The 16692-nt window shown below is 39.0% G+C and overlaps 1 protein-coding gene across 2 annotated transcripts in view; it reads right to left on the minus strand.

Moving 5' to 3' along the window:
- The window catches only part of LOC136367394 (teneurin-2-like), a 173055-nt gene extending 156719 nt beyond the window's left edge, over positions 1-16336 (minus strand). For both annotated transcript variants that reach the window (XM_066328955.1, XM_066328954.1), the window contains exon 1: positions 15931-16336. In XM_066328955.1, the coding sequence (XP_066185052.1) occupies positions 15931-15976 (46 nt within the window). In that variant the 5' untranslated portion in view covers positions 15977-16336. The remainder of the gene's footprint in view (positions 1-15930) is intronic.
- Positions 16337-16692: the final 356 nt, after the last annotated feature.

Below are 16692 nucleotides of genomic sequence, written 5' to 3' on the forward strand. Positions count from 1 at the left end.
TGATGCAACAATTTGTATTTCTCTCAAACTACCCTAATTAAATACAAAACAATTAAGTTTCATCTTAAATGTTGATTTGCTCACCAAAAGTGTATTTTGCAGAAGTCTTCAAGACAACGCACAGCTTTGCAAAAACAGCTACTGTGGCTGAAGGGCTAAATTTCACCTCTAATAAAGGGCTGAAATTGTGCTAGTACAAAGATTCTGGAACTTTTTTTTTTTTTACTCCAACATATCAGTGTAACAAGGTGTACTGTCTGCATGCTTTACACTGCCTCTGTGCACTGCCTGGTGAGTTGAAAGGGTCATAAAACATAAGGGGGGGAAAAAAGTGGAGGGAATATCAGAGAAATAAATAAACATAAATCAATCCCAAATGCTGACTCATGCTGTAGCCAGAGAGAAATGAAAACTGGGCCATGACAGAAACGATGGGGAGCCTGAAAAATCCACTGCCATCAGTAAAGTGTAACACTGACGTGTGATGAAACAGCACAAACAGGAGGAATCCAACTTCCGAGCAAGAGCCTTAATTTGGAAATCTTCTGGCATGTACTGGTGCCTTTATTCCCAGAGCAGAGGGGAGGCAGGAGGAGCAGGGCTCCTGCCAGCCCCACTCCCACAAAGGGCAGTGCTGTTCCCCTGCTGCTGCTCGGAGGAGAAGCCCCAGAGTCAGCTCAGACACTGAACCCTGATGGACACTGAGACCCCACTGCGACCCCCAGAGCCTTTTACTCGACTAATACTCTGCACAAATCAACTAAAGCAGACTAATAACTTCTCTATTCAGACATAATTCATTATCCTTATTTACCCAAGCTGGCAAAATTTAGAAAGATCCTTCCTTCCAGCCTTTTTAATTACCAAAATTCTACTTGCTTTAAAATACCATAGTCTCCCTTGAGTATTCAGCAGAGCTGAAGATCACCATGGCAATAAGAAAATGGTGCCAATGTTATCTTGGCACTGACTGTCTACAGATCTCAGGAGACTTAGCACAGGAGAAAATTGAGCTCACGTAAAAGCAGGAACTCACTCTCTCTAATGATTTTAATATACCTTTTATTTTCGCTAATTTGATGTTAAAGACCTTGAACAAAGCTCCCAAAACCTTAGAAGCACACATTTTCCCAAACAGACAAACAATTCCTTATGTGTTTATTATTTCAAGGTGAAACTCACTTTACTCACACATAAAAGCAAGGTCCAGCAGTTTGCTGGGTGCATGGAAAAGTGTTGTCAATGGATTGGAGTATGAAAAACAGCCCACATGAAAACAAAGTCTGAGCAAAAAGGTCCCTTTAGATCTTAGTTTCAGGCATGAGATGAAGATTTTTCCCTACAACCTCAGCATGCCAAAGTCCACAGTTCTGCACAGCACAACAATGCCCGTGTCTGGTGATTGTTTGCTTTTTCCCCATTCCTAAACTGTCACAGAGACAAGGGACAGATCTTTAATCAGGATTACATCTGTAAGCTAACACATAACAGATCACACTAAAACTGGCAGCAGTAAAAATGTGCTGCAGTGACTTCTCCATGCTCCCAACTTTTAACCTGGACTTGGGGGAAAAGCCAGCTCAGCATTTCCTGGAGGCAACGTCCCACACAGCCAACAATGCCCACATGGACCAGAACACACCTCTGCTACACAAAGAGCACCTTCCCTTCCAATTTACTGTACTGCCAGTAGAGCTGCAGCTTTTCCTTTTCGTGGTATCAGACCAGCCACTGGTACATCCCATTCTTTTGCAGTCTGAAAATGGGACAGTGGGAAAATGAGACTATATATCATCCCAATGCACACACACACAAAAGAACAAATTAATTCTCTCCTAGTTGAAAGGTGCATTCAAAACTGCAAAGAAGAATGAAAAATGCAAACATCCAGAGAGGGATTTAACTCCATGTAGTGCTGATCAGAGCAATCACTCTGAATTAGCAGGCTTCAGACTGAAAAGGAATTGCCAGTTCCTCCAGTTCTCATTTTATAAATCTGGTTCCTAATTTCTATGCACCACTTTATCTATATACATATAGAGGGACTTTGTAAGTGGTTAATGTAACTCATGCTGACAACTTTGTTAAGGAAGCAAAAGGACCACATTAGAACATTGCTTTACAATTATGTACTAGGAACAGCAGTATTTGTACTTAAGATACACTTCGAAGGAGTGGGTAGAAATATTATCATGGGGAAGCCAGCAGTGACTCTTCCACTTTCTGATGATCAGAACATTGGCACTGTATAACAGTCTGTGCAATGTCTGGATTTCACAATCAGAGGCATCTGGAATAGTCAAACCTCATGTCTGATTAGATACTTTGCTTCAGTCAGTGTCACTTTTGTCTCTCAATTGCCAGAGTTACTAGAATACAAATCCAACCCAAAGTTTTCATTAAAAAAGCAGAACTTCTGATGCAGACAGGCTTTTTGTTAATGCAGTTGAAAGGGGTTATTTTCCATCAGAAGGCAGCAAAGGACTAAATATTAAAACACTCTACATGTGCCACCACACAGAATTATTGATATCTGGAGAGCTCTAGTTTAATATACAGGTATTGCAAACACATTGTACAAAACCTGCAGCTGAGCATGGGTTTGGAACACAATGCTGAGTTTGCATAGGAAGCACTTCTACTTTGCAAAAAGGATATTGCATTACACAAGCCAGAATGAATTCAGAGCGTCATGAATGATATAAAAATAATGAAAATCCCACTCTGAGGCCAGAAAGGCTCCCTGCTTACACAGGCTCATGAGAAATTTTAAGCAAGAAATCAAACAAGTTGCACTTAAGATAAGTTTAGCTGGTAAACAGTGCTAAAGGTTCCATAATCTGCAAAGAGATATCCTGTGTAAAATCACTGGAGTCTGACATGGAAACACATGAACAGAGACTGGTGTTCTTTGCCAAATCATCTGAAAGGTCCAATCACACTGGTCAGTTAACCTGAGCTTAGAAGGACTCCAAGTTGCACATTTTGGTGAAAAGATTGTGAGCTGGTCACCAACATACAAAAAAATCTCAAGAACTAACTACCATTTCATATTTATTAATAGAATTGCAGGTTGGGAGATGATTTTTCTGCCCTCAAAACATTGATTTCAAATAAACATCCCTGGGAAGAGATCTCTCCAACTTTTCAGGTTGGAGTTTTCAACAGATTAATGTGAAACTGCAGTCCCTGCTGTTCAAACCAGTGAGGGGTGGGAGGCAGGAGCAGGATGACACCTTTCAATCCTGGGCCTCCTGAGGTTACCTTAGCACACCTTCTCAGAAAAATAACAGAAATTTCTGCTGGCTTACAGCTAGCACAAAAATAATCCTGACTCAATTATCTTATTGGCTTTTCCCCCATGTGGTATGCCAGGATTAAAAAAAAAATAAAAATAGAAAGCAAGGATTAATTTACAGGGGGTTTCTTAGATAATAAGCTCAACCTTTCATGTTACCTTCCTTTGTGCAACAAGGCTCTATGCTTCCCAAATGAGTTCTTGTAAGGAAGTTATTTCCAATGTGACCTGTGATCCAACCAACAAGAAATCACCTTGCTTGGTTTACGTGTCCATGGCAGACAAAACCACTCAGGTCCACACAGAAGGGCACAGTCCTGACATGTAACTGCAGGCACCAGGTTACAGTCCACAGCATTTTGGGCCTCCATCCTTCATTCAAATCCATGCAACTGAAATTGTATCTGGAAAGACTCTTTCCTGTCATTGAACTAAAGAACTGTTTAGTAACAGAAGTGTACAGAAAAATCACATCAGCTGCAGGAAGTCCCTTCCAGCAATCAAATTTTTCTGGGGGGTTTGGAAGGACTAGCCTTTGCTTGTTTAGATTCCAATCTTCCTTTTGAGCCAATTTAAAGTACAATAAAATGTTACAGAGTCCAGAGAGAAACAAATTTCAGTTCAAAATAATTATTAATCAGACCAATGATCTTCAATAGTCAGGTAAACTCTTTCATTACCTTACAGAGACTAGATTGCAACCTTTCACTTCAGTTATTAGTCCAGGGTTTAACAACTGACCACAAAACCTGCATCAAATTTATTTCATTCCTGACAAAGCAATTCTTAACCTCTCTGTTTGGCTACTTCCACCTCTGCTGAGTGTTTCCCCATTTTTATTTAACAGATTGAAATGAAAACACTGCATGCTTTATTAGATTCTGCTCTCTTATTTGGGATGAGACACCAATGTTGTTTGCTAATTTAAAAAGCAGCTCCTTGGCACAAATGTTTTATTTGCTTGTTGTTTCCCCTCTCCACCTCTCTGGCATATGTCAGAAGTTTAAACAATATGATTTTGATGGCAGACTAATTTTAGTACTTACAGTACAAGCTCAGCTTTCAGATGCAAAAAGCAAATTAAAAGATACTTAATTGTTTTAAAGTTTGAGTTTCTTTACATAGTTTAATTACAACTTACTTAAAGCTTGTACTTGAAAAACAATTCCCAAAACCCATAAATCCATGCCAGCACTTCCCAGTACACAATGCATTCTAAGTCAGCATTTGAAATGCATATAAACAAAATACCACAGTGTAGGTTTGAAAAAAAAAAAGTTGCAATGAGAGGCCTTCTGTAAAAAAAGTAACTATATTCCTACTATATTCCCAACAAGCTGCAGTACTACAAAACATGATCCAATATCAGATAGTGTTTTCAAATTAAAACTTGGTTGTAGGGAAGCAAACCACACAAGTCTAGTGACACATGTCAAGTGACCAGAGTGGCTGCACCACTCTGCTGGAGACACGAAACAGCAGGAACCAAACGGGGCAAGGCTGAAGGCAGCAGCAGGGAGATAATTCATGTCACTACTGGACATTACAGCCCTGGAAAAAATGAGCTTTTCAGTGGTCCTGCTTATATTTTTAGAACACCTTTATTGTCAAACTTTATTTAGTGATTTCCCCATTATTTTCATACATCAGAGTCTGCAAATTAATTAGGATTCATACCAGTACAGCTACTTTGTGATTTTTTAGTTAACTGTGTTCTGAAAGGCTTTAGCCTAAATAAAACCTAAATTAAAAAATAAAACCACACCAATATATCCTCCCTCATTTTATTGTTATCACCTAGGTCCTACAGATTAGAACAAAGATTCATTCTGAGATCTTCTAGAACAAAGCTGTTTTCTAAAGTAAGCGCATTTCTTGTAGTAGCATCTTGTTTAAGTTTGCTCATAAGCAAGAAGAAAACCCTTAAAATATTTAGCTACTACAGAGTTCTGCAAGTAAGGCTATAATTAGATTATTAACTCGAGGAAGCAGATCCTACCTTCCCACAGACTTGTTCAGCACTTAACAGAACCAGACTGACCTACATGGACTCTACCCAACGCAGGGTCAAGAAGAGGGTGCTTTCAGGAGGGAAAATAGCTTCCTGACAAATCAGTTGACTTGGTTCCAGCTATAACACTGACCTACTTGTACAGCAGACTGCAAGGCATTTAAATTTGACTGCCTGTAAAAGAGAACCTATCTACTCCACAGGAAAGAAACTGGGTTACTGGTCCCTGATTTTCCAGTTTAAGAGAGCAGATTATCCATCTGCAACTCCCACAGCAGATGAATTTGGGCTCTCTCTTTCCAGCACTCGTGGGAAGGGGGCAACAATTGTGACATTCCATTTTGGGAAGGAATGATTGCAGGAAGACCAGGAGGTAACCAACCAATTCTCTCCAAGACCCAGTGTCAGAAAATAGATCTGGCCACACACGGGCGAGTGTGTGTGTGCAACAACTGCAAGGATCCACAAACTTAACGAGGTGAGACTGGAAAGAGGAACTGATTAGTTTCAATAGAGCACTTGGTCCCAAAGATCTTGCTTCTATAAAGATGTCTCCCTTTTGCTTTCTTGGGCTCTGCTGCCAAACGTGCAAAAGGCATAAATTAATACAGGTAGGCAATAAAAAGCTGCTCACATGACCTTAACTCGTCATGCTTTAAGCAGTAGTTGCCCATCTCTCTCTTCTAGCAGACTCTTCTCTGGCACTTCTCACTGTTTGCACACAAGACCCTAGTTATTCATAACAAAGAAAGCCAAGTTTTGTATTTATAGCAACACTACAGTTGAACTAAATACAAACACTGAAGAAAACAAAGGAAAACTAGTTATGACATCTGCAATCCATACAAACATCTTCTAATTTCTTAAATAAATAAAAAATGTAAAGTAACTGCCCTGCCTAACAATCCATTTTATCTCTATTTGAAAAGAAAATTATTAGCTAGAAGCATCTCATGAATCAAACTAACCCCAACTCAATAAGGTATGCACACCAGTGTATCAGATATGATTTATCTGAAAAGTTACCCTGACAAGTCCCTCTCAGCTCCATCCTGCAATATCTGTTTGAAATCTTCCCCTTTTTGATCCTGTTCTTAAGTCAGAAGCAAGTTGCCTCTAGCATTTGAAATTTAGCTGTCAAATCAATCTCAATAGAACACCTGGGGGGGAAATCACACTTGGTGCTGAAAATGTTACATATTGGTCTCATGCACAACAGAAGGCAGACAAACCTCCTGTACCTGACTTCTTCTACTCCCTCTTAAAAAATACTAATGCTGCACATTCCTCTCTAGTGTAAACTTTGAAGAAATTATTCCTCCAGTAAGACTTACTAGCATTGGAGGTAGCTTACACAGATCAAAATAAGCCACCATCATTTCATATACAAAAGTTTCACTCTTACTCCTTACACCACTTGTTGTCTTCTTGTTTGCTTTCCCCCATAAATTTAGTGTGAAAATTGTAAAGAATAAGGTGCTTTCATATTTTTTGGGAACCACTCAGAATATTATGGCACTGATGCAATTAAATAATTAAAAATGTAATGATCTTGTCTGAAGATGTTTTTCAATATACCTCTTGGCACAATGACAGCGACTGGAAACTCTCCTAGACCATAGCCTACTTGGCACTTATTTTTCAACTTACTTCTATTGTGTTTACAAAGCGGAGCTAATGAAGGAAACCTCAAGGGGGTTTTGGTGGGTTTTTTGGGTGTGGGGCACTAGTTCTGGTTGCAGACACTCTCCCTGCAGGAAGGAAAAGACTCCCACGGAATGATAAAGGACTCAGTGTTACACTATTACAGGAGATGAATTGCATTAACCCCTGCCCTTCCCCATTGTACTTGCTGCCCACTGAAAACAACAACAGAATTACTAAAATCCCACACTCTCTAATGGGATGGTAATAGGATTCAGAGGCCATTAGGGTAAAGGCAATCCATATTTTACAGTTTAATAAGCTCCTGCTGAAGATGCTGGATCCCTCTTCAAAGCCAACAATTACTGCTTTAGTATTAACAAATCCTCAACTGTCAAGACTGCAGAATGCTTTCAAGATGAAGTCAACAGCTTATGGTGACAGACTTTAAAAATGTGTGTAGAAAAATGAAATCGCTTAAATTGAAATAATTTGTAATTTTACAGTGATACTGGTTATTACTGTCATTTCATATTTCTCTATATCCAGATCTCATGGTTACTCAAGTTTGCACATATTTCAGAGTTCTGTAGTGTTTGTTGTACAAGTCAAGAACTTTTGTCCTGTTTTCTAAGCGTACAACTCTTCTCACAAAGAAATAAAAATACTCAACAAAGAACTATGGGGACCGACTGAGTAATGAAGTCAAGGTTTCCACAATCACAGATAATTACATAGACAATTCTTTAATATTATGATTACCTACACTGGATTACCTAGTAGGTTGTAGACTCAAAAGAATCCACCATTTTCTAATTGTGTGCCTTGAAACACAGGGTGTACAGCACAAACTATGCCTGCTGTTTATTGTTCTTAAAAACACTGGTTTATATATTTTTGAAAGGCAAATGTTCTTTTAAAAAAGAACCATCTTATCTCCATTTTTGCTGTATCCAGTCATTCCCCATTCCCATATGTAACTGACTGGGGATAGAAAGAACAATCCACTCCACACATTTCCTGAAACCAAAGATACACCTCCACCATTAGTGCTGCTGGATCTAATCACCACCTTCTCACTATTCTTTTTCTTACACTGTGTAAAGGTGGGAAAAAATCCTGATGAAAACAGATGTTTTTTAGAAACGATAATTCTGAATTCAGTTTTGTCCCCATAAACATTAACACAGTTTTCAGCCAGGTAGGCAAGAGCCACTGTATCTTAAAAATATGGACCACTGCTGTTATAATTGCTTTGTGCCTAATCACACCAACAACAGGAAAGCAAAATAAAATTTATCATCATAAAACAACTAAACCCAAAGGCCTGCCATCATTTCAATTTGAGGAAGCCAGTTCTTCACTGTCTACAGAGGTGATGTTTCCATATAATCAGATCTTGCAATTTCACACACCAGAACAAGGCTGATGTTCAAAGTTGCATGTGCTGTTTATGTGGAGAACTATTAGACTTCATTAACATCAATGCATATTCACAATTTATCACGATATATTAATAATGAATCCAAGCACATCTTTTATTACTGCCACAATGTTATGTTAAAAGCATAAATTTAATACAAACTGAGCTGGCAGTCTTCCTGTTTCTCCAAAAGTAGATACAGTTTGAGATCCACTTCCACAACTTTATTTTGTCATATCTAATGCTTAAAGAAAGTTTTCAATACACTCAAAGAACAGTGGGAAAAGGAGACCAGAGTGATTCCTGCAATTACTCCTGCAGAATAACTGACTCTGTTTAGCTCACTATTAAAACAAGTTTTGTAAACTACTTTGAAAGATGCCTTCCAGAATATCTTGGGAGATCACAGAGATTTTTGAAGCATAGCTCCCAGGCAAACTAACAAAATAACCAGAAGGCAAGTAAAAAGGGAATTGACAATCTAACTAATTCCATTACAGGAACTGTCCTATCAATATTTTATAATGCAAAGCAGAACTACAACATGAACAGAAGATGTCAAATACCACCTAAAAAGCCTCTTCAGGGAGAGAAACAGAGAGCATAGGAAGCATTAACTTCTAAGGATCTTTATATATCTAAATCTATAAATTTAACATCTAACTCCACTTTAATCTAACCACACTGTTTACAATACAACAATACATATGTGTCACTGTGACTCAGCCTGACTCCGGAGTCAGGATTTCTGTTTAGTTGGGATAATGCAGTGCTGGAGCTCATCCCGAGAAGGAAGTGGAGCTGCAGAGGGGTCTGGAGAGTGAGACACGTGAGGGAGCTGGGGCTCTTCATCCTGGAGGAAAGGGGGCTCAGGGGGGACTGGCTCTGCACAACTCCCTGACAGGAGGGGACACTGGGGGTGGGGGTCAGGGTGTGATCCCAGGGAACCATCAACGGGACAAGGAGAAATGGTCCCAAGCTGCATTGGGGAAGGTTTAGGTTGGACATCAAGAAAAATTTCTTCACCAAATTGGCTGTGAGGAATTGGAAGGGGCTGCCCAGGGAGGTGGAGCAGTCCCCATCCCTGGAGGTGTTTGGGAAACAGTGGGGTGTGGCACTCAGTGATCTGGGCTGGTTCACAGGGTGGGGATCAGGGTTGGACTCAATGATCTTAGAGGTCTTCTGCAGCCTAAATGAGTCTGTGAATTTGTGAAAACAGCTTTCAAAAAGAAAACAGAACCAGCTTGTAAAAAGAAAACAAGGGATCAGACAGTTCAGAAGATTTCTTGTTTGAAGGTGGTGAATGAGGACGAAACAATTAATTTCTTATGGCTGGCCTTGGCTAACAGGGTAAACATGAAGGGAAAATACATTGCCCACACTGGAGCCCTGATTTGCTTTGCATTTGACACGTGCTGTCTCAAAACACCATTTTAAATTTCATTTTAGTCATTCTACAAGATCCTCTCAGCAAAGGTAGCAAGGAGAGCAATGTAATGAGCTGTAATACAATAATCATGGTTTGGATCTCTGTCAAGTTTCTCAGAAGGCAAATGAGCTTTTATCAGGAATTTGCCCAAAACAAATAATTTACACTCATTTCCGCGACACGACAGACACGATTCTCCTCCATTCAGCTCTTTGTTAACTCTGATTAATTACTTGACTTCCAAATTTCATTAGAAACATATTCATCTTTCCTAGGTTGCAACAACTGATATGCTGCATCTCAAAGTCTCACATTAGAAACCTGAACATCTGTCCATTCCTTACATTCTACTGACCTCTAGAGACTGCATGTGTATATGTATAGCACATATACATTATTTATGCCCATGCACACGCACCAGAGCAATAGCATGATAGGTTGACTTAAAGAGAAATCTGCATTCAGTGTCTGATGTTACAGTTTTGACTTTAATCCCACACTGTTCTCACAAACATTTTCTTTCCTGCAGAAATATCTTTGCTATTCTTTCCCTCTCTTCTCTTTGTTTCCTTCCAACACAAACACACCACGCCTTATCAGTTATGTAGAGAATTAGGGTACCACTATGAATATCAATATAAATCCTGAGATAAATGAGGTTTCAGTTAGCATTAATATCTGCTGGGGAGGGAATGCTACAGGTCAGACACACTACTGAAAAACAGACATTATTGTATGTGGGGAGAGGAGACCAGTCTCCTCCAGCTCGCTACAACACTTGTTCCCCCACCACACCACAACATCTTGCAGCTGATTCCTTGTCTCCATTCTGCTGCCAGGGAAAAACACCTCTACAAAAGCCAGTGTTGGGTTTGACATTTAGACCAAACAGAAGGGACTGAAGGAGTTGAATTTGTCAACTAAAATCTATTCAAAATAGACATTAATCCAGTAACAAAGAGAAATGAAGGGAACAGGAGAGACTGTGTTCTTCCCTAACAAAGTTAGGATAACTGACATCATCAAGAGCCATTATTTGGCTCTTGGTACTGTGTGGTCAAGTAGAACAAGAAGCAAATATATACAAAACTAACAGGGGACATTTCAAAGGCACATTCTTCAACTAAAAATACTCTATATCCAGTTCCAAAACAGAATTCCTGGAAAACATACACTGGGTTTTCTAACACTTCCCATGTTTTATTGCCCACATACAAGACACTTTCATAAGATTTTATTCCTGAAATCTCACAGACAATGGTAAGTTTAGGAGAACAATCTGAAAACAATGTCCTACTTCAAAAAAGCTTTCTCTAAAAAGCCTTTCTGCTTTTTTAAAATAATTTCTTTTTTGAAGGGAGGGGGTAAAGCCCTCTAATGCAGTGTTTTACCATGTTATAATAATATTTCATGTGCTAAAAGAATACAAATGTTATTTGATTTGGAATCAGCTATGAGCTACAGGTTGAATTTTATTAAATCAATATAAGCTATAGATAGCAACTGAGCTCCATATCTTCCAAAATTGCATGCATAGAGTAAGAACTGTGCTAGCTAAATATATTCTACACAGTACAGCTAAAAGAACTTACATCCCATACTTTGAGTTATTGCATCATTAATGAGGAAAATATGTACAACCATGTCCTCCTTTAGAAGAGTCTTAGGATGACTTCATTGCCAAATCCTATTTCTAGTTTTTAAAATTAGTTTTTTCACATTTTTATCTATTTTAATGGCAGTATCACAGCCTCTGATACAGTTGCAAGCCTCACAAATAACTCATTAAATTACTATTACCTGTAGTACATTTTCCTATGTACACATCCCAGCCTTATATTTCAATAACTTACTGCAGACTCCTAGACATCTATTCCTCCTTGGTTCCAATAATGTGAGACTAGGTAAATATTTTTAAATCTCTAATGGGCTTCAATTTAAATACATGGATTCAGATTCTTGTTGTTGTTTTTACATAAATAAGCACCCAGAGACAAATCTAGAGATACACTGTTGCTTGTTACTGAAAAATATGGCACTAAACTCAATTGAGGCCAGAGTTATTGACCCTGTTCTGAGCCTTCAGGAGTGTTGTCCTAAATAAAATTCCAGTATACAAGTATGCTTGCTTTTCTCTTCATGACTTTGAGAACTGAGAAATACAAAGATAAAAGTTTATTCCTTAGGGCTATATTGTATCATAAGCCTTTAAACTGAATTTGCCAATGTTTTCAACAGGGAATTCTCTTTAGAAACTGGTGACATATTACAATCTTTTAAACTAAATTATGTACCATTTCATTGAATTGACAAGTCTGAGAGTGAGGAAGGTATGAGAACATAATTCTGGTGATGTTCTCACTGCAAACAGTCAGGCTTCTTTTTCTGAATGACAGAATTTTAAAAATGTAAAAGTGCTCATGAACTTTTTGGCCGTGGCCAACTGAGACACAACGTTCAATGGTCATGGCTAATGGTCTCTAAAACATTAGGAACTACTAAGTTGGAAAAGCAAAACTACACACTCATTCAATAAATACACAGAGCCTTATATTTCCTAAACTATACTCATGAAATGCAGAAAGGTTTCACTTCCTCTGCATATCAAGTACACAGAGAGTTTTCTGAAGGTTAAGGAATTACTTTAGCATGTACACAGTTGTGTCCATGCACAAATTGAGCAATAAATTAAAGAAGCAGAACATCAAGGAAATCCCTACTAGCAATAGCAAACCTATATGGGGGGAAAAACCCAAATCAAATAAACAAAAACAAAAAACCCCCAGCCAACCTAAAGCTTGTCAGATGAAAGACATTATGGCACATGCATCTGCAAAAACTCATAAAAATGCTAAATCTAATCCACAATAAATAAATAGCCTACAACGCTAATTACATGAGAGAAGACTGTAGTTTTGTCTCTACAGAAGGCTGCCACACATTTTTCTATCTGCAGTTTTCCCAATTATAAGCAGAAGTTGAAATTTTCTTACACATTAAGTAGCGAAGAAAATAAAGGCATGCTCCTATGTATTATAAAATTCAGTCAAACATAGTAATTTTAATTTTCAAAACTGAAATCTCTAAAAGGTCTTCAAATAGTTTTTGTCTTTTTTTAAAGGTACAAACAGGTACAAATAAGTTGCACACACAGAGATCACATTTTTAGCATGACTAGCTTAAGTTTTGCACGTTTATCCTGCGTTACATGAAAAGCTGGGATTAAAGAAACACAACGCACATTAGGGTTCTGAATCTGAAATCAGTTACGGTTGATGATCATCTCCAAAAATAAATATTCCCACAGATAGAGGTCAGTGGTTGCCTGAAATTGCATCAGTTAGTGCCTGTATACTAAAATCCTCCACTCCTTTGGGACTGCTTTATCATTTTATCAGATTAATTAAAACTGTAGTTTTAGTAAAGAACATCACAGTTCTCTTTTCACACGTCTGCCATTAGGTGCTTACAATTTATTGATGTGAGGCTCATCATAGAGCTTCTCTCAGAATTTAATCACGTAAGAAAATGGTAACTCACAACTGTTAATAGATAAAATAAGTATACATAAAATAACATATAAATTAAGAGGGGTTTTTTTGTTTTGTTTTTTATATGTTGATTTGGTAAGCTCTTGCTATTCTCAAAGGAAAGCAACTTCACTGTACTAGAACTCTAATTTTGAGGTGGCATGCATTTATTTCCTTAATTTGTAATTAAACATCTGTATTTTGTGGCTCTATTTAAAAAACAAGAAAACTAAACCTCTAACTTTTAGGGATATTCTTTCAGCCCTTCCTTTAAGAAAACACAGATCAAACAATGTTAATAATAGTGATAAAATTTAAAGAGGTAAGTAAAAACTAAAAACCATAAAAAAAGGCAAATTGTTGTATCTACATGTGCCTCATTTTAGCACACGTGTCCCTTCAGGTTTTCAGATGGAATAGCACCTACAATAACGATGTAAAAATTATTGATTTCATATTATGGAACTACCAACAGCCTTGAGGTTTTCCTTTGGTTTTTGTAATCTCACTGCATTTCTTTCTCTAGATGAAATAATCTTAACTTTGCTCTCCAGCAACATCTACTGGAACATCAGCAAAATGCTGCTATTTCTATTAATCACCCATTTAACATCCAGTAGGGCAGAGTTAGCAAATGCCAAAATCAGAGATAAATGCTCTGCTATTCAGATCCTGCGTTCTGGGCTCGAGCACATCGAGTGGCTCAGCTTCAACCTTCCACTTTTCTGCCATATCATAGGGACCAAAAGTCTTCGTGGCCAATCCCTACCAGAATTCATCTACCATTTATACTCAGATATGCTTCATTGAAGCCACAAAAATATCATTTAAAGTGCCACATTACAACCAGAACTTCCATTTTCGTTGGAAAAGTTACTCCTAATTTCGGCTTGATCCAACATGTGCTCAAGCAGAACTGAAGCACAAAAAGAACTTGGAAGAACAACACAGAAAGGCGTTGAAAGGCGAAACGGAGCTCGAGTGGCAATTCCGACGCCAAAATATAAACGAGTTAAACGTAAAAAAGCAAAACTTAGTTTTAAAAAGTAAAAAGATATCCACAGCAAAACAGTGAAACATTTACCAAAAAAAAAAAAAAAAAAAAAAAAAAAAAAAAAAAAAAAAATCTGTCCCTTTGTCCGAGGCTGGAAGTCTGGAAGTGTGTGATTCACTGGAGGAAGGGCACGGCCGGGGCTCGGTCCGGCTCTGCCCGGCAGCCCCTGCACACAGCCAGGGACGGGCACTGCAGCACCCAGCTTCGGGGGGAACCGGCATAAACACCAAAGTTCTCCAGTAAACACATTCATTTCACCCTGCAGGGTGCTCGTCTGCTGCACCACGACATTCTGCCCAGCAAGAGCTGTTTACTCGGTGACAGCTTACCAAGTTAGCTTTTCCCAGCTCTGCTCAGAGGCTCCACTTTACAAATAACTCTGATCACTACAGCAGTATTTGCTTTCTTCCAGGGCCCTAATAATGGTCTAACTATCCTTGACTGCTCGTTCACTCTTCGGTGTGACAATGAAATTCAGAATATCGCCGCTGCTCAGAATCCTCCCTCCTGTTTTGAGTCAGTTTGCTGATACAGAGAGCAACTGTAAAATGCAGGGAGAGAAGAAAAGGCACCAAAGGCACCAAAGCCAGTGACAACCAGAAACAGGCGTCCCAATAGTTAAAATATTCCAGTCGTGAATAAAAGGCACTTAGTAAAATTATTTTTGCCTTTGGAATCCCTATAAAACCTCAATGTATTTTTATAGAGAATAAAAGGGCACGTTTCCCAAAACCACAAACCCTTTAGGCTACAGAATTATATATGATCACAAGACTTAAGTTCATAGGCTTTGCCTGATAAATTAGCTGCTCTCAATAACTGTTAAACAGAAAGCCCTTTATTGTAATCCAAGTGCACTTGTGGACAGCACTTTCAGAGTTAACTCCATTTGACAACTGACATAAATCCATTATTCTAATTTGGTGATTGCTTTACTAAACACAGATGCATTTTATGAGTTTTAGTCACGTATTTCATTCAGGATGCTACTTAATCTCAATTTACAAAACATAAACACGGAATAGGTTTTACAGTATGCCTAAAAGGGTATAGCTATTCATCTGACAAAATGCCAGGCAAACAAACCATATTCACCTAGACCTAAACTCAAAGCTGGATTTTACCTTACACAATAAATAGTAAATAAGTGAATTATTTTTTAAATTAAGCTGTTGCAATCAAATTGCAGAATGCAAGCTCCCCGAGGGCTCTAAGACTCTAAAGCTTTTCTTAGACTGAGATTTCAGCACTGAATTTAACCTTAAGTGAAGTCCAGCTTTCACAAAAGCTGGCTCTCGATTTATTTTGATACACAGAGGAAAGGGGGGGGGGGGGAACAAGCAGTCATTGTGAATACAGCGTCCTCAGAACCCCATCTCTAATTCAATTTATGGCACAGACTTTACATCTTAAACAAAAGGAATCTGATACAACATCGCTGCTGCCTCTCGCTGCAGTTGCCTGCCTCAGTTACAGAACGCCGAAAATCCCCCGCTCCGACCAAGCACTCCACAAACCACTCGGATCCAGGCACTTCTTACCTGCCTCAGTTGAAGGCTTCCTTCCCTTGTTAGCAGTATGAAGCATCCTCCAGCCTTCCCAATCCTTAGCACCGGCCTCGAATCGCACAGCCAAGTCCCCCCTCTTTTTTTTTTTTGCGAGAAAACGCTTATTGAAAGTGATTAGTTTTTGTTGTCCCTTTTAAGTCCCTCCTGCGGGAGAAAGCCGGGGAGCGATGTGACGCCACCTTTTAATCTTTCGCGAGAGTGAAAAGGCAGAAAAGGAGCGCTCGATCAAACTGAGCTTCACACATGACTAAAACTCGGCGGAGAGGCTGCGAGCTCTGGCTGAAGCACCACTAGGCGTGAGTGTAAGAACAGAGAAGAGGGGAGAGTCAATGAAATGTGACAACGTATGTGCATCAAAGACGGGCAAGAGGGAGAGAACAATGAGAGAGGGATCGCGACAGCGGCGAAGGAAGGAGGGAGAATGAGGATGGGAGGCAGAATAAGCCGGAATAAAAGAGGAGAGTTTTGAAGCAAAGAATTCGCAGAATAAAGCCAAAGTGTCTGGCAGCTTCTGTTTTTATCTCGGTGAGCATGACATACTGCCTCTCTCATTTAGCAACACATTCTTGTCTCTTCCAGGTTTGAAAACTGAGATAATCACAGTGTGTGCCTGTTTGCGCCTGGCTGGCACACACTTGTGCGCAGCATACCTGAGATGCCCCCCAACCATCTTCTGGAGATGCATTTCTGTGCAATTAAGTTCACATATTCATTAGGAGAGACGCCTCCTCCTAC

This window comes from Sylvia atricapilla, chromosome 14 (assembly GCF_009819655.1).
Source record: "Sylvia atricapilla isolate bSylAtr1 chromosome 14, bSylAtr1.pri, whole genome shotgun sequence".
Lineage (NCBI taxonomy): Eukaryota > Metazoa > Chordata > Aves > Passeriformes > Sylviidae > Sylvia > Sylvia atricapilla.